The sequence below is a fragment of the Embiotoca jacksoni genome, unplaced genomic scaffold, assembly GCF_022577435.1.
Source record: "Embiotoca jacksoni isolate LCO1_2020_lvr unplaced genomic scaffold, fEmbJac1.0.p SCAF_25, whole genome shotgun sequence".
Classification (NCBI taxonomy): Eukaryota; Metazoa; Chordata; class Actinopteri; family Embiotocidae; genus Embiotoca; species Embiotoca jacksoni.
Genome location: NW_027185376.1, coordinates 1,134,726 through 1,158,052, shown reverse-complemented (window position 1 = coordinate 1,158,052; position 23,327 = coordinate 1,134,726). Strand labels below are relative to the sequence as shown.

At 47.4% G+C, this 23,327-nt stretch overlaps 1 protein-coding gene across 1 annotated transcript in view; it reads left to right on the top strand.

The window, feature by feature from the left end:
• Positions 1 to 3,355: 3,355 nt before the first annotated feature.
• Positions 3,356 to 23,327, top strand: part of dipk2ab (divergent protein kinase domain 2Ab) — a 42,968-nt gene continuing 22,996 nt past the window's right edge. The window contains 3 exon segments of the mRNA XM_069159466.1: positions 3,356 to 3,854; positions 10,377 to 11,312; positions 23,074 to 23,327. The exon segment at positions 23,074 to 23,327 is cut by the window's right edge and continues 50 nt beyond it. Coding sequence (XP_069015567.1) covers positions 10,659 to 11,312; positions 23,074 to 23,327 — 908 coding nt within the window. The 5' untranslated portion in view covers positions 3,356 to 3,854; positions 10,377 to 10,658.

Genomic DNA, 23,327 nt, shown 5'->3' with positions numbered 1-23,327 from the left:
CTGGTTTGCTAATGAGACCTCTGCATTCAAAAGGGGCCAAAGAGTCCAAGCCATTAATGAAGAGTTGCACTTGGCCTGGATGATTTGCAGCGTTCATGGATCACTACCTGCTGTCTCTCGGGTTAAATCAAAAGAAAAAAGAAAAAAAAGAAAATAAATTTTACAATGTCAATTTTCTTATGCTTGTTGGGGATTGTGTGGCTGAAGCCCAGGCTCATTGTTTGGCTTCTTTGATATGACAAATCCCTCTGATTGCGCCGCTAAAATATAAGAGGAAGCTGGAAAAAAAAATAATAAAACGAATGACAACCCGAAAGTGCCTCTCAGGGCTTAGGCTCTTCTACTCAGCCGATATTACAGCCACTGACTAATTCCTTTTGAACAAATAATTGCTATGATTAATGATTGGTTTTTGAGCACTGTAGCTTAAAGTCCAGTCATAGTATTATTTTAGCTGCACCTCAATGACAAAACTAATACGGACATACAAATAAATACATCCTTGTATGTAGAAGCTAAAACTAGAAATTTCAAAAACATAAAACTTCCTCCACATCAAAGGTGATAGTGAGGGAAGAAAAACAAAGTCATTTACATAATAAATACACAGTATTTGATGTTTTGCTGTATTATTTACCTGATCACAACCCTTTCCGCTGTATAAAAGAAGGTAGTCCATTTCCATGTTTCCATTACTGTGTTCTGTGTCACAGTTTGAGCTGTCCATGTCTATCTATGAGGAAAAAGCTGCATTTGTCCCTTGAGACACCTTACTATCTATTTCACATCTCCCCTGCAGGGCAGAACAATCTGCCGGCACTATCACTTGCAAGAGTATCTCATTATGAGAATGTAGCATGTAAATACAACGAGAAAAATGTCTTGAGAGGATAATTTCAAGAAAGAATAAATTGGGTTTTGTAACTGTAGTCGTTGGCAGGAATACACTTTTAACAATACTCTTCATATAAATCTTTTTGTTGTGTATTAATAATCTGCTCTACATAAGTAGAACTGTATCGGTATATAGTCTTTTAAATTCAATTTCCCCTTGTCTGCACAGCACACCTGAAAATGTAATCTCCCCTATCTGCTCCTTAATAAAATCCTAATACAGGTTAAATTGCTCTCCTGCCCTCTTTCTCTCTGTACCACCACTCTCGTGCTTTTCTAATAACAAACAGACCATGCAAGTAATTTAGTGGAAAACCAATAACTAAGAACCATTAGAGGATCCTGTTGTAAATACTCAGCATACACAGAGGGCTGAATATAGATTTGATCAAAGGAAAACCAATGAAGAACCAAAGTTATTTCAGACAATATAAAATCACATTAGGGGAGGAAAAAAAAAAAACGGCATCCTGTATACTGTAGGGTTATTTTTCAGATGCGGTCCTAGTGCGCTTTTGATAACGCAGCTTTTAGAAGCAAATGTTTTATTATGACAAATAGTTTCACTGTTCGCAGTGCTTATCCAAATAAAATATTTGCTTTTGCTGTATATTTGCAGAGAAGGTCAAATTTAAGTGCCATAGTTACCGAATGAGGGGTTGAGACCAGTAAACATCTCTGCTTGATATTTCCAACATGTCTGTAGCACTGCCCATGTGATGCTGACCGTCAAGATTTGAGGAGCGGTTCAGTCAAACCACAAGCACCTCACGGGGAGCCCCACAAACACACCTGCAGCGATTAGAAAAAAAGAAATACTTACATTCGAGAGAACATACATGTTTATAAAATCTTTAAAAAAGTATATATACCATATAGTATGCTGTAAAAAAAAAAAAAAAAAAAACATAAATTCTGAAGAGTCCAATGAAAGAATAAAAAGACAAGTAGCCCACAGCCTACACTATGGACACAAATGTCCCACATATGTACAACTATATTACATGCTGTGATAAAACATTGCAGAAACTGTGAACTGTTAAATATCGCATGCATCATGTACACGGCTTGATCGTAGGATATCTGGAACTACCTGGCAATCAATGCGATGGATCAGAAGGAATCAAAAGGTTGAGTCAGACACCATTTTATCATCATAAAGCCAAACAATCACTCAGTTATATGTCAAATAGCTATGCAGTAACCTACATCATACCTTTACATATCCTGCAATTCAAACTGCAAACATATGACATCATGTGACGTCGCTTTGGCGCCGATATTGAAGACGTAAAAAAAAAAAAAAACAACTATAAAACGTTGCCCCTCCTGTTAAATGTATGAGTCATGAGACAGTTTAAATTTTCAACACACTGACAATGGAGAGAAGTGTCGAGCTAATTGCAGTAAGTACTGCATCTTCTGCTGGCATGCAAGGCCAAACTTTTCTAAAACAATTCAACTCATTGGCGGCAACATCCGTAACAGCAACCTTTGAGTTCGTGCTGCCTTCAAATACAACTCGGACATTTCTACTTTCTCTTTAACGCTTTTACGCCAGACCAACGGCAGTAATATTTTGCCCACTGATGTAAAACAAAAATTACAATCAAAGAAAGATTTGTTTGAACAGTTTTATTTTACAAACCGAGACGCACGACGTTATTTTTTTTGTTGTTGTTGTTGTTTTTTTGCTGCAAGTACCAGTACAAACAATTGTGCCATTATAATTTTCCGGTATTTTTTGAAAGTATTTGAAGGTAACACGTGTTTATTTTTGTTATCGTCCCAGAGTCCAGCAGATGGCAGAAGATACAAACTAATGCACGCAGAGTTGATTATTCCGGAGGAGTCACAGGTTATTAAAAGTTTACTGATTAAATCATGTTTTTAAATTTAAAGTAATACAAATTTTGAAAATAGTCTACATATGCAGTAGCTCGAAATACCTAGTGTCAATCAGTGTTGCCCTGAATTTAACGCGGTTGAATTACAGATGCAATTGGCAGTGTGCAGGTTTTTTTTTTTTTTTTTAATTGATTATATTGTCTGATAAAGTTCCAACAGTTTTTCTATTCCGCTTTGTAAAAGATTGGTGTTGATGTGTTTTTAATAACCATTTTCAGCATTCCGTTTCTATTTAATTATATTAAATTGGGCCGCCTGGTAATCTAAAAAAAGACACACCAAAAAACAACACGTTTTTTTTTTTTTTTTTTTTTTTTTTTATGAAGTTTCTATTTTAAATACAATATAGTTTTTTTTTTTTATGAAAGCACTGAGGGGGGAAAAAAAAATAGAAATTTGGGCAAACTTTGCATGGGGGGGGAGGGAGGGAGGGGGGCGGTGTTCCAGACGAGACAATATTAGAATAATCGCTTAGCAACCACGACCGCAAACAGAGAGCGGATGTCGTAAAGAGTAAAGAGGCTGGTGTTGAAAAGAGCCGAAACAGAACCCATTGTGGTGTCGGAGAGGAGGAGGAGGAGTGAGCGAGCTGCATGCGAGAGCGAGGAAAGAGGCAATTCCGCGACCACAAAGGGACTCGCAACCAAGCGGACGGATACGGACGTTATAACGCAACAAACGTCGGCGCCGCTGTCCTTTCGCGAAGAGGACCGCGTCGTCCACTCGGAAAAGACTCGGTGCGCGAAGAGTTAAAAGACTCGACATCCCAACTGTTTATTTCGGCAGCTAGCAGGCTAGCGGCTTGGCTTTACGATATTTACCCGACAAACCCCGAGAAGAAAATGGGAAGCCCGTGCGAGTCTGCCCGGTGAGAGCTCTTCGGTCGGGACCGGAGGAAAACGCGGCTTCGGACCGGAGGTATTTTGTCGGCGGCTGTTTTTGAAGTATCCGTCGTTCCGCAACTTTGAAGAAATGATATCAACTGAGCTCTAACCCCGCTTCACTACTACAGACCCGGAGACAGAGACGGAGACAGAGAGGGAAAGTCTCAGGTTTGTTCCACAGTTGTTTCTTCTTGTTAAGCATTGAACCCGTAACTCTTTTTTTTTTAAAATGTGATCTGGCACATTTGGGACTTTCAGGAGTCGCCTTTACGTTTAAATCTAAACTCGACTGGTTTAATTAACTAACAAACAAAACAAAAAAAAACCTCTCGCAGATTTTCTGATTGTTCTCGAGGAGGATGCTGGAGACTTTGAGCGTCACCGTTGCGACCTATGAGACGATAAAGTCATAAGATAAAATGCAATAATAAAAATACTGTTTATTGTTTTGTTTTTTCCTTCTTCTTTATAAATAGTCTCTTATCAGATGCCCCACGCTGTGCTGACGGGAAGCATATTATTGCCACTATTAGTGGTGGTGGTGTCATTTTTTGGTGTCGGCGGAACTATCTGTGGCGTATCAAAGCGCAGTATGTTGCACTTTAATCTTTTTTTATTTTTGATGTGCCATGTAGATTATAGCTTTCTGAATGCAACTTAAAAAATTAAAAAAAAATGCACACCACTGCAACAGAGTGCCATGATGCAGCGTCTACTTTACAGCCAGGCAGATTTTTTTTGTAATTTGAGAGGAGAAAAATGTGCCCTTCCAGTACACCTTATCTGTATGCAGATCATATTAAATTATAGCAACACTGTTGATGCCAGGAAGGTATCGTATTCATGTTTTGTATGACAACAAAAGTTCCAGACCGAATTGGAACGAAAGTTTCTGACCTCACAAAACAATGCATCTTAGGTTTCCAGTTGGTTTGGGTTGACATGCTTTATATTTGCCTTCCTTGTGGAGGTTGATAAACATTTTTTTTAAAAATGAAAATGAATCCTCAGCCATGTTGATAATTCACTATCTGTTTTGAGCCATCTTTAATGAAAAAAATACTAAATCTCTCTTGATTACCAGCTGCTTAGATTTGATTATTGTCTGATTCTTTTAGGTATAAGTGATGTATAGTAACCGGAATATCTCTTGTTTGGGGACTGTTGATGACAACAAATCAAGACAATTTAGGCTGCACCTCGGGTATAGAGCATCCTTTACGGATATTTTTCACCACTTTCTCACAATATATAGACTAAAGAACTTAAATTGATCAAGAAAATAAGCAACCGATTAAATGGTAATGCAAATAATTGTTAGTTGCGGCCCTTGTTTGCAATTACACGTTGAGGCGTATTCCCCATCAGACATAAAGGCTCCGGTGTTGAAAAATATAAGCGTAATTTAGAATAATAGCGTAATTGACTTGACCATGAGATTTCTGTGGCATAATAATGACTGCACGCTCTTTGCAAACTTCTGCCCTTGATTTCTTCAAGGGAAAAATATATTGCCAGAACAGTTCTACTGTTACACGAGAGCCTATTACATGTCTTAAGGAACCTCTCTTTACAGTCTAATGAATAGAATCGGCTGCCTGGAAATAATTTGTCCATAACGGGAGACTAATTGTGGAGCCTTTTCTGCAAGGTTAGTTGACAAGGGAATGAAGAAAATAGCCCAATACACTTAAGACATTCTGCTGGTGGTTGATTTGACTGTTTCTGAGTACTCGGCAGGGGGACGTCGAGTAATTGTAGTCTAAAAGCTCCCACTGGAGCTGTTGTTTGTGCTCTCCGAAGCTCGCCGACTCATTCTCGGATAACGCGACTTCTCCAAAAGATGGAGGTGCATAATGAATGCGCCGACGTGAGGTCATTTCATTTCCTCCCTTGTCAAACATGTTTCCTGTTTGTTTAAGCTGCACCTTGTTCTAATCGGTTCAAAGTGCAGCTTCGCATTTCGCGACTTCATTGGCGTTGCAGTAGCGTCAACGACAGATTAAAATGCGTGGCAACTTCTCAAACTTCTGCAGGGAGACGCCGGGTGGTGAAAATGTGCAGCCGTTTAAATTCGACAAAAACAAAACGCCTCACCAGCGGAAGAATCCAGAGAAAGTCTTCCGAGTGTCTCCTCCTTAAACAGCTGCGTCATTTTGGCGCAAAGCAGATAGTATTGATATTCTCATTATAACCTCTTGCGTTTGGTTTGGGCCCGAGATGAATGGACTCATGTTCATTGTGGGGATGCTGCTAATTGGTGCTTATATTGTGAGGACTCAATTTCCCATTAGGCGTGCGAATGTTACTGTCATTTATATCTATCCATCACTGTCTGCCCGTGTGCTGTACTGAGGCAATCCGGCTGTGGCTGAATGTTTTTGTGATCAAACATTATTGACTCTCTCAGTCGATAACCTTGGCAACGGTAGTTCCTCTCTCCGGCTCGAACCACACATTGCAACGAAAGAGGGGTAAGGGTTTGGAGGGTGGGGGCGGGGCGGGATGAGAGGTCGGAGGGGGCAGAGAAGGTTTTTTCCCCCCCCGAGCCTTTGAGTGGGGCTTTGTGGTAATGCCGGCGGTCTCGCGGGTTAGACACGTTCGTGTGTGTTTGTGTGCGTCCATTCAGAGTCGGAGAACTGCTCCTCTGTATTCGAGTGATCTATTTTCAGTCATTTCAATCACAACTGCAATAACTCAAAAGTTTCTCTCATCTTGCTGTCCATTAGTTGTACATTGGTTATACGTCTCTCCTCTCTGTGTTTCACGAACTCCTTCCGGCATTTCCCCACTCCCGCGTTTGCACTTCCAGTGGAATTAATCAAGCATGTTCTTGTGTGGCTTGACTTCATTACATCATAATGAAGTTTAGCCTCAGGTGCGGCCAAGGAAATGCGTTGGCCCCGAGTGCGGCCTTGCCCTCGAACACCATTATCTGAAACCGGTTTTACACAATGAGCTGCCGGAAAGATTATTCAAGAAGGAAATTTCCTTTTCAGCCGCCATTTTCTTATCGGGAGTTTTTCTGTCAAAAATCTAAGTTTAATAAAAGTTGAACTATTAGGATATTACCATGTCATCTTCCACGGTCTCGACCTTTGTCATTCTGTTTTAAGCCAATATGGGGCCTATTGCTTCATCTCGTGCCTTTTCTGTTGCAGTAATGAGCCATTTTGCGGCTCTTAACATCTGCCAAACTTGGAACATTTCGAATGCGAGGCTCATCTTCCATGCATGAGGAGTCGGGGGTCCTTTGATTTGCCCTCCTTTTTTTTTTTTTTTTTTTTTTTGTCGAAGCGCCTCTCGCCGCCGAAAAATTTTCTTACCCCACTTTCGGCGGCGGCCGCCCGTGATGAGAGGTAATTTGGTGCTTATTCCAAACAGGGTACTCCTCTTTGGTACCGCGCGTCGCTCCTTCTCGCAGCGGCACCGTGGTGGAGGAACGGCGGAGGCGGGCGGAGGGCGGGGGGCTAATTTGAAACACAAGTTTTCTGCGGGTACAATGAGGTTTGTCCAAAAAGAAAACGCCGCTTTCAATTGCGCTGCCCTTCTATTCCAGTGGGTAACATCTGCGCTGGAACACAAAGCATCTGGCTTTCATTTCGGGAACTTTACCCTCGTCAAAAACCTGAGGAGGCAACCTTGCCGTGGAGCCCGACTCGGGTCTGCCTTTCCCTCTGCATGTTTTGTTCAACGACTCGTCCGTGGGGTGGCACACGGCGATGGAAAGTCGGCGCGTTAACGAGACAGTTTTGCAGGTGTAAAATTCCCAAGAAGCAGTCTGGTGGTGTAATTACCAGGGAAACATATCCCCGTCCTAAATTACCATGTCATCCTTCCAATAAAGCAGAATGTTTTTCGTCTCATTCACACTATCACTGTGTGTGAAGCGGCGGCGGCAGCAGCAGCAGAGGGTTAGGAAAAACTCAAATCTAGCAGCATTTCAATTTCTATACTCTCCCGTTTCAATGCCAGAACAAAAGCACAGGATCAAGGACAAGCCACGGGAGGGAGATTTGTGCATTTCATCGACATTTAAAGCACCTCCGTTGTTTTTCATTGAACAGAACGAAAACGCGAGTTGAAAATGGTAATCTCTCGCTTGAGCAGTTTGTGCGCTTGTCGACGTAATCCCGGCGGAGCCGCGGAGGGAATCGCGGTCGGACACTTTCTCCGGCGCGGCTACGGAGCGGCTACGAAGCGGCTACGAAGCGGCTACGCGTCCTCCTCGCGTCAGCCGGCAGCGTGCGCGCCTCGTTACTCCGCGGTGTCCAGGTCTCGTTCGGAAGCTCGCTCCGCCTCCCCGCTGCTTTCTGTCTCGGGGACGAAGAGGCGGACATCGTCTCGGCCTCGCCGAGGTCACGTTCCCTCGTCCGTCGAGCACTCCTGCTCGTCGGTAAACCTCGCGCGCGCCCCAGATCCTCCCGGCCGTGTCTGGGCCGCGACTGCCTGCGTCAGACGCTTGAATAAAGATCTTCCACCGGGGTGTTCGGTTTTCCCCCTCGGGCCATCGAACTTCCACCGCCTGCGGAAGAAGACGCGAGGCGCCGACTCCCGTTTGAAGTCGTTCTGTTTGGGCGCCGTCACAAATGCTTTCGTTATTTCCCGTCCCGTCACCCATCCGTCTTCTTTTTCCCCCGTTTCGGATGCATATATTGTAGAATTTGAATAAATATTTACCAGAAACGATTAAATTCTGGTGTTCGCCGCCTTGTTTGCTCATTTCGAATGGGCTGAGGTTCATTTATCACACAGGAGCTGTACTGTCTAAGTCAACCAAGTGTGGCCGTACAGTTGTTTTATTTGGCCTGCTCAATGAAAGGATGTTTCAGACTAAATGTATGAAAGAAGTATGATTTTGTACTTTTGTTTTTGCTTCTGAGATATCGTCCGGTTAATGTGGGCATCAAGCGATATGTTCATAAAGTGTCCTGTAGCCTAAAAGGCCTAAAACCGTAATCATTGTGCTTCATGAAAATGGTAGATGAATGGAATATTTTTTTTTTTTTTTTTTTAATCGAGTTGAGAAACAACTTAAGGACTGCCTCCTATTTAAAAGATGTGAAGTAACGCGGTCATCATCTCCCGTCGTATTTATGATACACAGATGAAAATCAAGCGCTCAGTATTATGCTCAGTTGCATTTCTTGGGTTTTAAATTTCTTCTAAGACTCTGAAAAATGTTCAAATCGTATTTTTCTTTGCCTTTTTTTTAAAAACAACAACAACAGTCGTGCAGCTGTGTGTAGTTCCCCTGTTTTGGATATGGTTTATTTTTTACACTTGTTGGCCTGATCCGCTCCAGGTATTTTCAGACAGAGGTACGAGGTAATAAGTAGTGGATTCCTCTCTTATCTGACACTCCACAGGCGCTCATCTCGCGCAACAGCCGCTGCTCTCTCGGCTGCCTTTGGCCTTGGCGTCTTTCCGGGGTCTCGGCCACTTCGATCTGAAAGCAAAATTTCAAGGAAGCCGATCGACACGCGCGCTAATCGCACGAGCGTGTCTGCTCGTTAGCCGTGCCCTCTCAAGTCGGCTGTCCTAATAGGCATGTCTTAATGAGCTGTAATTGAGGATGGCTAATTTGCATGGCCCAAGTCATTGTCTTTCTTAAAGCGACTTACAAGACTCAATGCTAAAAAGCTGATTGGAGGGGGAGAGGAGGAGGGGGGGGGGGGTCTAACGCGACTTCATTATGGGGGTCTTGTGAGGCTTTCCGAGAGCTTTGTTCTCGTACTGTGATCCAAGAAGAAGAAGAAGAAAAAAAAAAAAAAATGTTTTTGTCTCTTTCTTCCACAGATAGCTCTCTCTTCCCACTTCCTTCTCTGCTGGCGTCAATATGCTAAGTGAAGGTGTTCACAATTTCTCTTTACCCCCCCCCTCCCTCCTCGATCACGGACGTTATTTTAGTGACACCAGCCATTTTCAAAGAAACAACTTCAAAGCGCGATTAAAACGAAGCGGGGCGGCTCTGATCAAAGGTTAAATTTTGCGCAGCGTGACTCTCTTCACAATGCGAAGTGAGATTCCTCCGGTTGAAGCGCGAGGAACAAACTCCAGATTCCTGAGCTCGGTGTAACTGTTGAGGTGCGCAGGCTGCGAGTTATTTTGCTGCGCGTCGGGTGGGGGGGGTGGGGGGGGGGGGGGAACGTGATGAACACTTGCGTAGCTGCAGAAGGAAGTCCTTTGAGGAACCATCCTCCCAAGTGCTGTACATTTTTATTCGTACTCGAAGAGGACGTTGTACGTTTCCGCTTAATTTGATCGCTGACACTTTGTTCTCCGTACTTATTTTTTTTTTTTTTTTTTTTTTTACTATGTTGGGGGGAGTATACGAGAACTGATTTCCCAAAGAGAAAGTGCTGAAACGGGCGCAGGCAGCTTTATTGCATTGGCTGTGGGCCATCTCATCTCTGCGCAAAAAGTAATGAAATCTCTCAAATGACCCTAGCAATTTAAATTTGTGAGACAATTTCGTATACCGGGGAAGACGCTCCCTTAGTTTTATAGGCGGTATCGCATGTTAAGGGTGAGGGGGAAAAAAAAGAAGAAGAAAAAAAACTTGTTGTTTTTGTAATTGTTATCTACGACCAAAGTGACAATTTGGGTTGTTTGGTGCCTTTTCTTTTTTTTCTTTATATATTCCATGATGTAGTGAGCTCTGCTTTCTTTTCCTGTGCTTGATTTCAGAACTGCTGGCTCGAGTTTGCACACGAACACCGGGAAGAGAGAACATGACGCGCTGGCCACTGCCGGAGACTGGCACAGGGCAGCTGTGCCAACCTCGCCCCCGCCCGCTGCTTTAGAAGCTCCCCCCCTTTTTTTTTTTTTTTGCACCATGACGGAGGGGCATTGAGGTTAGCTCCCTGACGATCATCTCAATACCTCTCCTCCTTCCCCGTCCCTCAATACCCCTCCCCCCCCCTCCCTGCCCCCGTCCCACCCCCGCCAGGCCCCCCGCCCCCCCCCATCATGCTGCGCTTCCTGCCTCTCAAACTTGGCCGCCTGTACCGCTGTCTGAAGCTCCTGTTAGTGGTGGGACTGTTTGTCATCCTGTTGATGAACACCCACAACCTGTTCGCCTCCTTCCAGAAGAATGAGCTCACCGACAGACGATTCATCAACCTCAACAAGTGCCCCGCCTGCTTTGGCACCAGCTGGTGTCGCAAGTTCATGAACGGCCAGGTTTCCTTCGAGACCTGGGGTCGCCTGCGGTTCCTCGACGTGTTCAACGTCAAGAATGTTTACTTCGCGCAGTACGGCGAGCCGAGGGAAGGCACCCGGCGCGTGGTGCTCAAACGGCTCGGCTCCAACCAGGAGCTGGCCGAGATAGACCAGAAGATCTGCAAGAGGGCGACGGGCAGGCCGCGCTGCGACCTCATCCAGGCCATGTACAAGACCGAGTTCGCCCGGATCAACGGCGACGTTCGTCTGCTCACCCCCGAGGTGGTGGAGGGCTGGTCGGACCTGGTGCACTGCCCCTCTCAGAGGCTGCTGGACCGCGTCGTCCGCAGGTACGCGGAGACCAAGGACTCGGGCAGCTTCCTGCTGAAGAACCTCAAGGACACGGAGAGGATGCAGCTGCTCATGACCTTGGCATTCAACCCAGAACCACTCGTACTCCAGGTACCGTGTCTTTTTTTTTTTTTGGTTTTGTTTGAGCTTTCAAAGGTTTTACTTTTTGAGTTCGACTATTACGATCTATGAGGAAAATGTTGCGTCTGGATCAAGAGGTGTCTGTCAGCTGATCTGTGACAGCAGGTGGGTTTTTTTTTTTTTTTTATAGTCGTTGATAAGGCATGGTTTCTGGATTACTCTTGGAAGATCAGAGCATCAGTACAAAGCAAGGCAGGGTGTTGGCCCACAAAGCCCCTAGTAAATTACAGAGTGGGAATCCTTCTTTTTCTGCCTCTTCTATAGATCTGAGACAACCCATTACACCCTCCCTAAACTCTACGCTACATCAAAACTGCACGCCCGCTATCTGGAGCAGGAATATTCCACTGCTTAGAATAGCGAAGGATTTAAGAGCTGTGGCCTTCGGGGAAAAAGAAAATAGGAGATTTTGGCTGGCGGCAATACTGCATATTTAACACTATGTAGGGCAGCTTTCTATTATTCAAGGATGCATCTGTAAATGGTCCGCGTTGGTTTTAATTTTAATACGCATCTATGTCCACTGGATTTGTGTCAATTGTGGCGTGGAGGCCCGTCTGGACGGCTGCTAAGCGGCATCGGCACCAGTATCCTTTATTCTTCGCCGATCTTGCGAAATACACGCGTATATTCGAACCTCTGTTTTAGCATTGAAATACAAAGGAAAAAAAGATGTAGTCGAAGACATCGTTGAAAAACATCATACACTTTTAGGGACTTAAAGCGTTTAGCTTTGATGAAACTGTGACAAAACACGTTGTTTTTGATGCAGTTCGTCTAATAATAATATCATGCTGCAGCATAAGAAGAATCTTTAATTGGACATAGAATAAATTAATGAATAGATCATGTTGCCAAAATCAAAAGATGCTTGTCAAACGTAATTGTCTTTATTTGACACCGTTAAAATCACTACCCGTCTCTGGTCTGTCATCCCGCGTTTCAAAGCAGCTCGGCTCTGTAATATAAGCGCAGTCCGCGTCCTTTCTCCTCACTGATTTGCTGCCAGCCAATCAATTCCAATTTCAAGCTGACATTGACCGCGTCTCGTGAGGGGACAGAGCAACAATGGTCTCGGCCCATGTAGACATTCAATAACTTGCGGTGACCCCCACCCTTCGCCCCCACACAGGACCGGACACCTCCAGGCATTTCAGAGGACAAAAGGCGAGATCAGCCTTTTTAGTCTGGTCAATCTATAAAATCTGATTGGCCTCGTGTGGTCGCTTGCCCTCCCCCTTCCTTTCTTTCTCCTCCTTTTGTCACTACATGTTTTTTTCTTTTCTTTTTTTTTTTTTCCCCTGTCACCATCACCCGTCCCCTACTTTTCTGTCCCACTTGTGTACGCTGCACAGATGATTCCATCAGGGTTTCTTTTTAATGTCTTCACGCCTCAGTTCAGAGGCGGCGGTGAATCGCTGGGCATCCTTATCTAGCACACGGCTACACCGATGTCGCACACGCACACGCACGTTGTCCAAACGCCTCTCTCCACTGCGTCGCCTCCGCATGTTTACAGAGACTCATAAATTGTGGATTTCGCTCTGAACTTGTGACCTGTGGGGTCCGTGCATGCGCCGGTCCTCGGGTGACAGATGGTGGCGGGAGTACAAAGAGATGTGCCAGACATCTCGGAGATCCACGGATCCCGAGCACCTCGACCGTTCGGCGGCATCGCTGAACTCGAAGGATGAGAGAATTTGCCGAGAGACCCTTCACGCAAGGTTAGGCAGCGGCAGACCATAAAGGATGAATGGCGTCGCCAGCGAGCGAGCGGGAGACGTGCCGCGCTTCAACACCTTGGTCTTCTCCTTCAGCCGGAGGTTAGCGCTGCTGCGTGGGGACCGGCTTTAAGGTGGAGGAATGCGGGCGGAGGTGTCTGACCCGTTATTTAACAGAACCCCGATCCGTACTGCGACAATTTCTCACGGTTTCATTTTGCCTCCGTTGTCGTTTAACGCGTCTCCATTAAGTTGAACGGGGACCCACCGGTGTTTATTTCTGCAATTCAACTTCGCCGTATTTAGCGTCGACGATTTCCTTTCTGTCATCGCTCGACGCCGTTGCGGTTTAGCGCGCCGTTGTTCTTGCCGTGCCTCTCTCCTACGGCTTCATCCCGTGAAATAATGCGAATAACATTTCTGCTGTCTGCTCAGCGAGCTGCACTCTCTCTTCGAAGGGCTTCTGTTTCCAGTCTTTTGAAGCCACAGGCAGTAAATCGGCCCCGATTCACGACGAGAAACCAGACCTTCTTTGTCAGTGGGAAACAATCTGCCGTGTTGTTTCGAGTCTGGCCAACAATGCGTTTTCTGTGTGCTCCTCGGTACACAAGTGTGCGCGCACACCCCCCACCCCCCACTTTCTCTGTCACATGGAAGACAATTTGGCCCCGGGGAGTAAATATTTTTGGAAGACAAAATGACGACAGCCAAAACAAGAAAATCCTCGCGCACACGAGAGGCACCTTACCCAACTTCATCCGTTTCCCCCTCGTTTCCTCTTCCCGATGCTGTCAAGTTGGCCTGGAACACTTTTCTCTGTTACGGTGATGAATCGACTTCTGTCGGGGAGTTGTCTCTTTGCCAACCGGGGGAATTACATGATGCTGTTTAATTTTACCTCTCATTCAACAATAACTTAGTTTGCATAAGAAGTGGGTAATTTATTCCTCTCGTTTCTGTGGCTCGGATCTTATTTGCCAAACCTCGGCTTCTCTCCGCCAGCGCGATGACTCGCGGATTCATCAGGTGATGGTTGTGTTTGATGGAGTACATCTGGCCCGACCTTTTTTTTTTAAATTAGTTCGATTTAGCCTAGTCCTCCCTTCCAAATCATTAAGCTCGGTGAGTTAGCCAGCAGCATGTGACTGCGCTCGCACCCTTTTTTGGTCCTCAGCCCTGTCTTGCTCAGTGAAGCTGAGAATAGGATGTGACAGGCCTGTGGGGTTAACTCAGTCAGCGGTACTCTCATCTCCTCTAAACTCAAATCTGTGCACTCCCAGACACCCCCCTCCCTCCCTCTCTCTCTCTCTCTCTCTCCCTCCCTCTCTCTCTCTCTCTCTCGCTCTCTCTCTACATATATATATATATTACCAACCTCTCCTCAACTTCCAGAGATCCTCCTCATTCGACACTCCGGCCTCACCTGACAAGGAGACATACCCGTCAGAAGGCGCGAGCTTCTCGCGTAACGACTGTCTGTTTTTCGCAGAGCGCGGACATCTGACACCGATACCACATCAGAGAAGAGACGGAGGGGAGGGGGGGAGGGGATTAGATCGATGACCTTATCGCCTATTCTTCCCGACATTTTTTTTTTTTCTTTTCTTTTCTTTTTTTTTGACGGCAGCATTTTAATGCAAATGTGAAAGTAAACATTCACAGCGCGTAGAGCAAACACACAAGTAGCTTGTTTGGATTTCTTAAAGTGGAGGGGTAATGGGGGTTGCCTTTTCGGTGTGCTGTTTGATTAATGAACCCCATGCATAATCTAGTAGGATGCTCAGTCACTTTGGGAAGCCATCCCAAAATAAACGGCGTGGATTCAGGGTTTTTCTTGGCCTGACGCGATCAAAGGTGGTTTCTCAACTGTGGCCCGCTGAGCCCCGATTTATTATTTAATTGCAAGATAAATTTGAATGCATCAGATTAAATGACTCATTGCTGCCTACACCTGCTGTGACTCAGTAATCTTATAACTGTAAATTTTGTTGAGAAAAAAAATCATGACAGTGATTTGGTGTTAAAACATGCTTTAAGAGGCTTGGCCAAAATAATTACTGAGGAATAATTTTTACATACCATCTCATCTGCTACGCTAAAGCAATTATTTTGACAGTCTAGTGCAAAAAATAAAAACGATAAATTGAGAAAACCGAGAAGCCTTTTACAGTCTAATGCAATCCAATAAAACGCTCCTGCTTTTCTGAGGCTGTCAGAGCACATATAGGTAATTTGTGCTGCCGTTAGATTGCGTAAGACTAATAAGTAATCTACTATGGTCAAATATTAGAAAAACAACTACAACTTTTGCAAGCTGGCATAGATAAACAAGCCAAAAAAATGTTGTCTTTTTTTTTTTTTCTTTTTCCTGGTATTCATGTTTTGACAAAGAATGCACAGAATTTGCACCTTTTTTTTTTTTTTTTTTTTTTTTTTTTTTTTTTTTTTTAAATGTATTCAGGAACAACTCTCCAATCTTACGTTCTGGTGTTTCTGGGTCACGCCTCTTTCCAAAGAGGATCAAACTGTTTTTGTTTTTAGTTTTATTTATTTCTTTTCATTTAACCGCACGCGCTGCATGCTACCCTGGCTTAAGTTGGAGCCCTTCTGTCTCCAAGGCATGCTCGGTGGCTGAGGTCCGCCAGTAAAGAGTATTTAAGTTGCTAGTCTGTGATTAGTACCTTTTGTTTTTGGGTCTGGGGGATTGTGACGCTTTTAGCACACAAGAGAGGAGGCTGTGTACGCTGCTTAACCCTGCTTCAAGTGCTCCCAAACCCCCTTTCATTATTCTTATAGGCTTTTGTGTACAGATTGAATCCTGTTAGGATAAGACAGGGAGTTATCTGGGCCCGACTCCCCTCCTTTGGCTGCCCTCGCTGGATCGAGGCCCTGGTGCCAACGGGAGGAGAGGAGCTCGGAGGGTGTTGTGTGTTGTGTGTGTGTGTGTGTGTGTGTGTGTGTGTGTGTGTGTTGTACAAGCTAGACTCGAGCCTTGTGGTGTTTTCCCCAAATTTCAACAAGCCAGACTGCTAGTGTTACCATAATCCTTTCTCTCTTTCTCCCCCTCGCCAAACACACACACACACACACACAGGCGCACGCACACACACACACACGCACACGCCTGACAGCTGTGTTTGGTTAGGTAAATGCCTGTGGCTACCCCCCCCCCTCTCCTCTTAACCCACCCACCAGCTCCTTTTTTAGATTTGTCCCTCACCACCCACCCCACCACACCCCACCCCACCCCACCCCAGCTTCCTACTGTTACAGTGCGCTCCAACCAACCTCATGCCCGGCTCCCAAAGACGCCGTCCTGCAGCAGGGTAATTCACAACTCTCCCCGGGCCTCTTAAGATGGCCAATATGGATCGGTAACAAGCAGCTCTTTACTGTGCTTTGTACCCTGGAGAGCCCGGGGCCTAATGTTAAAGCAAGAATATGCTTTTTAGCACATCAGCTCGCCTGCAGTCATAAAACTGCCCACTGCATTAAAGCGTCAGGCACTTCGTTCCTGTCAGGGGGAAAAAATTTTTTTACACGAGGTCAGGGATATGATGTAGCATCTTCCCCATTTTTAGTGACTGCGGCCTGGCTCGCGCTGAAGCAGCTTTCTTTCATCGAACTTCTCGCCGGATGTTCAGGGAACTGCTCGTAGGCCGGCTCCTCTTATTACGGTTGAAGTCTTTGCTGGCATGTCAGGTACGTAATTGCTCCTTTTTAAAGGGTGACATCCTCCTCCCGCACGTGCTCGGTTCTGCAGCGAGGGTAGTAGCGTGCAGGGTCAGTGACGGCACTCTTCCTACTCACTATGCCCACCCGGCTGCCTGCCCCCTTCCCCCTCCCCCAGAGATAATTGGCGCCTGCTCTGAAACGTCCAGCCCTTGATGTAGGCCTCAAACCCACAGCCCTCAGGTCTGAGGCCAAGTTTCGCTCGGGTTGCTCCTCGGCTGTGTGGGCGGCAATACCACCTAGACTGAGTCAACACCGCTGCCCATGACTTAATGCATTCCTCGTCTTCCAGCGGAGGCGATTTATGAGGTGGCTCTGTGTGCAGTGGCTCGGGTTCAGGTCGGCAACGGCTTTCTCGGCTGTCGGCTGGCGACCCGAGTGCACTGTCCCGCGCTCTCCTTCCTCGGCCTGCTCTCGTTCTCTCCCTACAGGGCAGAATTCACACCTAGGTAACCCGTTTCTATCAATGTTCGACGGAACCCGCTGAATCACCGGCACGCTCTTTCCTTCCGCGCTGCACGAGCCAACTGTGCTCGCGCTTGCTCGTTCTCGCCGCCCGACCTCTTGGTTTTGGTTTCTCATCGTAGCTTTGTGGGGTTTTGTTTTTCAAGCAGCCCTTCGGTGTTCATTCAAAAATGTCCCCGTTTCCCAACACCGCTGCCAGTAATGCACACTGTGACTTTGCAGGGTTTTTTTGGTTTTTTGGGGTTTTTTTTAACTGCGTGCCTGGATAAAGAAAGAGACGAGGCCTTTTCTAGTCAGATACTGTTTATTTTTCCTTCACTGACAGAAACACACACACACACACACACACACACACACACACACACACACACACACACACACACACTCCCCAGCTGGCTGCTGCTCTGACGAGGCAGTTCCTTGGCTTCCATGTCTGGAACAGAAAGCGTCATTGCCCTGTATTGCAGGTTTTGGGGGAGGAACAAAAAAAGAGAGGGGTGGGGGGGGGTGGGGGGACGGAGGGCAGGAGAAGCAGCCGCGGCGGCAGCAGGAAATGAGCGAGATGGAGAAGAAAGAAGTAGCGCCATGTGTGCCAGGATGAGGCTTTAACGCTGGCTCCCCTGCGGGGTCTGAGCTCTTGCTGCGGACTAACCAACTGGATTTTAAACTTAAATGGACAGCAAATTGCCAGACGGGTCTCACCACACATCCTCCAGACACACAAGGTCAACAGGAGAGCTGCACAGAAAAGCAACGTGTTTTTTTTGTTGTTTTACCCCCCCTCCCCCTCCCTTTCCCCTCTCCCCTCTCCCCAAGTCCAGCTTGGCAGTCCCAGTCTTGCAGGAGCAGATGAGACTCTTTCTCAACACTAAGCCCTTTTGATAAACAGGCTGAGTAATGTTCATTTTTCCGACATCAGGGTTGAAAGGGTTTCTTCGCTGCTGTTGTTGTGTCTGACCGAGTGCATCTGTCCGCCACGCTTCCTCAACTTTACCGTTTGATCCCCGGACTCTCGACGAGTCCTGTCCCAGCTTGTTTGCCGTGAAAGCGTTGGGAGTTTTGTTGAGGACCGAACATGTCGAGAATTTACACCACACCCTTCTCGGGGCTTTAACAAGCCGCGCACATGAAGCACTTCTGCGGCAAACTACTAATTTCCGTTTTTTTTTTGCTGCAAGTACTTGTGGTTGCAGGATGAAGGCGAATTGTTCCTTTTAAATCTTGCATTTAAAAACAAAACAAAAAATCACAGCTCTGTGTCCACCATATTTGTGTGCGTGTGTGTGTACGCCGTGTGTGTGTTTAACGGACCAGTGTTCTTTGCAAGCCCGCCAAGGCAATATCTTGGGAGCCACTCATGTTTACTCGGCCCCTGAATAGAGGTTGTTATCAGCCCTGGTCACGTTGCATGTTCTCATTCACACACACTCGGATACAGTTTCACACACACACGCACACGCACACACGCCCGCCCGCCTGCCCCACCCCACCCCACCCCAAGTGGCCCAGTAGAAGGGCACGTCTTTGTCGGCAGATGTCAGGACGCAGGTGTGTGTTCCTGTGCCTCTCGCTCCATTCGTTTCATCCTCTTCTCCAGAGGCTGCCCATTTGTCTGTGGCCCCGTTTCATTTCAGCTCACTCCAAATCCCCCCCCCCCCCCCCCCCCCCCCCCCCCAAGAGGACCCCAGTGTGTCTGTTGTGTCACCGGGAGGGGAGCGGGAGAGCACTAACGCCCCCCACCCCACCCCACCACCACCACCACTAGCTACGACTGTAGTGCACCGGCTCAACCCCAAAGATTAGATTAGTTTGAGTTGGTCCCAGAAGTCACCGTGAGGTCGTCTTTAATGAGAAGACTCTGTTTTGGTCTGTTTTTTTTGTTTTTTTTTCCACCCTCGCTTTTATTGTCTCCTGAGCCAGGCTCATTATTTTCTGTAACACCACAGAACAATTTTGGTAGAAGAAGAACAAAACAAAAAAAAGCAGCGTGTTTTATAAGTTCAAGGTTTTGCTGAGCAGGAGATGTAACGTTCTTATCCAGTGACAGGAACAAGAAGTGATACGACTTTTGAAGCAGTAAAAGTTGGTGGGATGTGTCATTGGCAGTTTTGCATCCTCAGCATTTTTCAATAGCATAACATCATTGGAAGATGACTGGTAAAATTCACTACCTGTGCAGTAACCACACACACACACACACACACATATATATATATATATATATATATATATATATATATACACACACGCATACACACACTACCTCCTGGTCTGCTCGGAGATAGTGCAGCGGATGTAATATTAGGCTGGGGTTTCCAATTTACCACCCCGCCCTCCCCACCCCCCCACCCCCTCAACGCCTCATTGCAGACGTTAATGACTTCTGCAGAGTAACCGTTTAAAGAGCGCTAAGGGAGAATGATTGGTGGGACACGTGGAGTATTTTATCAACCTCCTGCAATAGGCGAGTTTGAATCCAAAGCTCAGGTGCCCACTTCCCCGTGCCTGCCTTCACTGTTTAGTCGTTCCCACCGTTGGACTTATTGCATATAAAACTTAAATATAGGAAGCTCGTATAAGAAAAACGGCAGCCCGGGGTACGAGGCGGCGAGACCCCCGGTAATCAACGCCGCGCGGCGGATGAGCGACGTCTATGTTAAGAGCCGCGGACGAGGGCCAGACAGACACGAAGGCGTTCTCCTAACAGCCGCTGACAAGTGTCTGAAAGTAGCCGTAGGGCATTCGTTCTCCTCCACCCTCCCATCAGCGAGACACCCACCCCCCATCTGCCGTCGCTCTACTTTTTTTTTTTTTTTTTTTTGCTCCTATTCAGGGCTGCAACCTCACAACAAAGAGAGAGATGTGTTTAGCAGGCAGGTCTTTGCTGGTTTATTCCTCCTGTCTACTGGAGCGGAGAAGTGAAAGACACTCTGTTTGTCTCTTCTGTTTGCTGTCTCCGTCGTATTTTCTTGCTCTCTCTCTCTCTCTCTCTCTCTCTCTCTCTCTCTCTCTCCTCCCTTGCTGTCTGCCCCCCGCCCCACCACCACCACCACCACTCCTTCCCCACATCTATCCGTCCACCCTACAGGGTTGAGAGAGACAGAGAGAGACAGACAGACTGGTCTTTTACAAAGCAGGTTCAGCCGTAACATCGGACAGGCTAAGTTTCGTCAACAAGGCCGAGAGCCGCTTAGATCTGCTGCGGCGTAAAGCGATCGGAGGTTTGAATTTGGGTCAAAGGGAGGCGGGCCTAATAGGGATGTACCGCAAGCGGATCCAGCTTCGACTTAATCGTTCTCTCCCAACTTCAGAAATTAGAAAGCCATTTTAGATATTTATCCTGTTAAGTCTCTAATCCCAAAATCTCTCGCGTAGGAATGCCCGTTGGCAAGCAGCATCCCAGTAGTCTGGGATTGTCTCCTTTCCAGACAGTGTTTGCAATTAACCCTCCATTACCCTCCGTTTCTCTGCATCTGTTTCTTTGAGACGTCTCCATTTCCTCAGATTCCTCTCCTTGTCAGGTTTTCTGTGTCAGCAAATGTAGGAGGAGGCTATCGAGGTGTTTTGGAGAAGTTTGGTGTGAGTCATTGCCAAGTGGAAAGATGTCAGGCGCAGGCAGGCAAGACAGGCTGCAGGAAGCAAGTAGTGCTTCGTGGACAGACTTTCGTCTGGCCCTCAATTGATTGGGTCACCTCGAGGGGGGGGGAAGAAGAAAAAAAAAGGCTCGACCACCACTGCGTGCAACTTATCATTGTCCTCCCCCTCTAGCTGGTGGATCTTTCTTCAAACTGATGGGAGCAAGAGATACGCCTAAGGTATAGATTTACACCGTAAAAGTTTCTCTCTCTGCTTGCAGTCATGGCCGCATAAAGATCATGATTTATTTTTTTTTTTATATACATCTTTTAAGATAATTCCAAGGTCGTTGCAGTCGGGAGGCGCTCTTTGTTAGTCATCCGAAGCCGTTGCTCGGCGTCGCATTCAATTTGCCGCATCTCGCCAAGCCCAGCCGGAGGAGCGCCTTCGATCAGAACACCGCCCGCCGTCGTCTCCAGGTCCCCCCACCCACCCCCACCCCCCCCGTCGCGCGCGCTCCCCTCGGCGCCGCAGTCCCTCCGCGGCCGGGGGTCCAGCTGTTGTCTGCGAGATACAGCAGCTGCGTGGCCCGCGGGGGTGTGGGAGCGGGTGGGGGGGAGCGGGTGGGGCTTAAAATGTATGTCTTTTTAAATAATTTGTATTTCATTAAAGTTTAAAGGGGGTTCGGGGCAGCCATGCATATTTAACCTCCACCTTCCCGGCAGAAACCGAAAGCCGGTAGAGTATTGAATTACCGCGCGCGTAACGCGGCGGCCGTGGCGGGTTCACGCCTCACCTGCGGCGCCGTGAGTACCGTATCTCTGCGATCGGGTTTCAGGCGAGGGGCGGGGGGTGGTGGTGGGGGGGGGGGGGGGGGGGGGGGAGAGATAAACTGAGGCTGCTGTGAAACGCCAGCGCTCCCGATTCTCCGTCTCTGTCCGCGCGGAGGCCGCCTGCCAAAAACAGCAGCCGAGGACAGATCGGTTACACGGGAATTGTGGGCGATCATTAAGCTAGCATATGGCCAGGTGTTTATTCTAAAAGATGGAGGCCCCGTCGCAAAAGATTTGGAGCTCATCACCCGCAGGAAGAAAGACACGAAGGAAAAAAAAAAAAAACGTCGGCAAAAACCGGGGGTTTTATTCTGTCATTTCCCATTAATTTGCCCGGCGATCGTGACAGCCCGTGACAATGAAATGGACGCGGAGGAGGGATTGTGCGGAGGGGGGGGGAGGGCGGAGGGGGGGCAGATGTCGTGAAAGTGGGAGACGCCGGCGCTTCGCAGAGAGAGATGGACGCAGTAATGAGACATGCGGAATCCGCTCCCTTAGCAGCCTGGAACATTTGCCGAACGCAGCCGCTTCACGCAACTCACTTAAGTTTTGTGCGTTCGCATTTGCATGCGCGCGTGTGTGTGTGTGTGTGTGTGTGTGTGTGTGTGTGTGTGTGCGCGCGCGCGCGCGCGCGCATTAACCCATCAGGACGATCCCTACTTTCACTCCGAGCGATCCCAGATGACGGAGCGCGCGAAACCTGCGAGAGATTCGGGTATTCTGCGCCGGCGGTGTACCCCTCGTTTTTTATTCATCGGTTCTAACCTGCAGCCCGAGCCGCGTTCCCCCCCACCCCGCCCCCCCCACCCTCACCCCCACGTCAGACGACGTCACCCGGCAGTTTAAATCGCCCCCGGGTGCCGCGTCACAACACATAAGGCTTCCCCCGCTAACCGACGCTGCCGCGAATCGCATCCCATCAGTCCTCCCGGAAGCGGCGAGTGCGGCCGCGCGCGCGTCGGCTCGTCGCTGCGGGGCTTTAAGCACGAACCGGCGCTTCGCTTTTATTAAATTGAATCCGTTCTACCCGGCGCCGGCTCGGCATGCACGTGATCCTTTTGGCAGATTTTCAGCTATTCTGCTCAGAATTGTGTATTTAAAAAAAAAAAATGACCCAGGGCTGCACATGGCATCTTTTGTGTTCGCTGTCTGGGATTTTTTTTTAGTTTTTGTCTCTCTCTGTTGAGTAACTGATTTCTTTTTGAAAGTTGAATATTTTCTGGCATTGCGAAGGTTCTCGCAACCCGCGTTAGCCTTTTGCTTTTGAAAGCCGAACGGGGTATTTCTGTTGTGCTTCCAGCCAATTCTACATCACGCAACCTGGCATCTTTTATCTGTTGTTGTTTTGTTTTTGTTTTTAAATCGGCTGTGTTTTCCATTCTCGTCTCGTTTCTGCTTTCCCAGAGCTTCCCGTCAGACGAAGGGTGGCCGTTCGCCAAGTACCTGGGCGCGTGCGGGCGCGTGGTCGCCGTCAATTACGTGGGCGAGGAGCTGTGGAGCTTCTACAACGCGCCGTGGGAGAAGAGGGTGGACCTGGCGCGCCAGCTGATGGACATCGCCGAGCAGCTCACCAACAACGACTTTGACTTCGCCCTCTACCTGCTCGACGTCAGCTTCGACAACTTCGCGGTCGGCCCGCGCGACGGGAAGGTCATCGT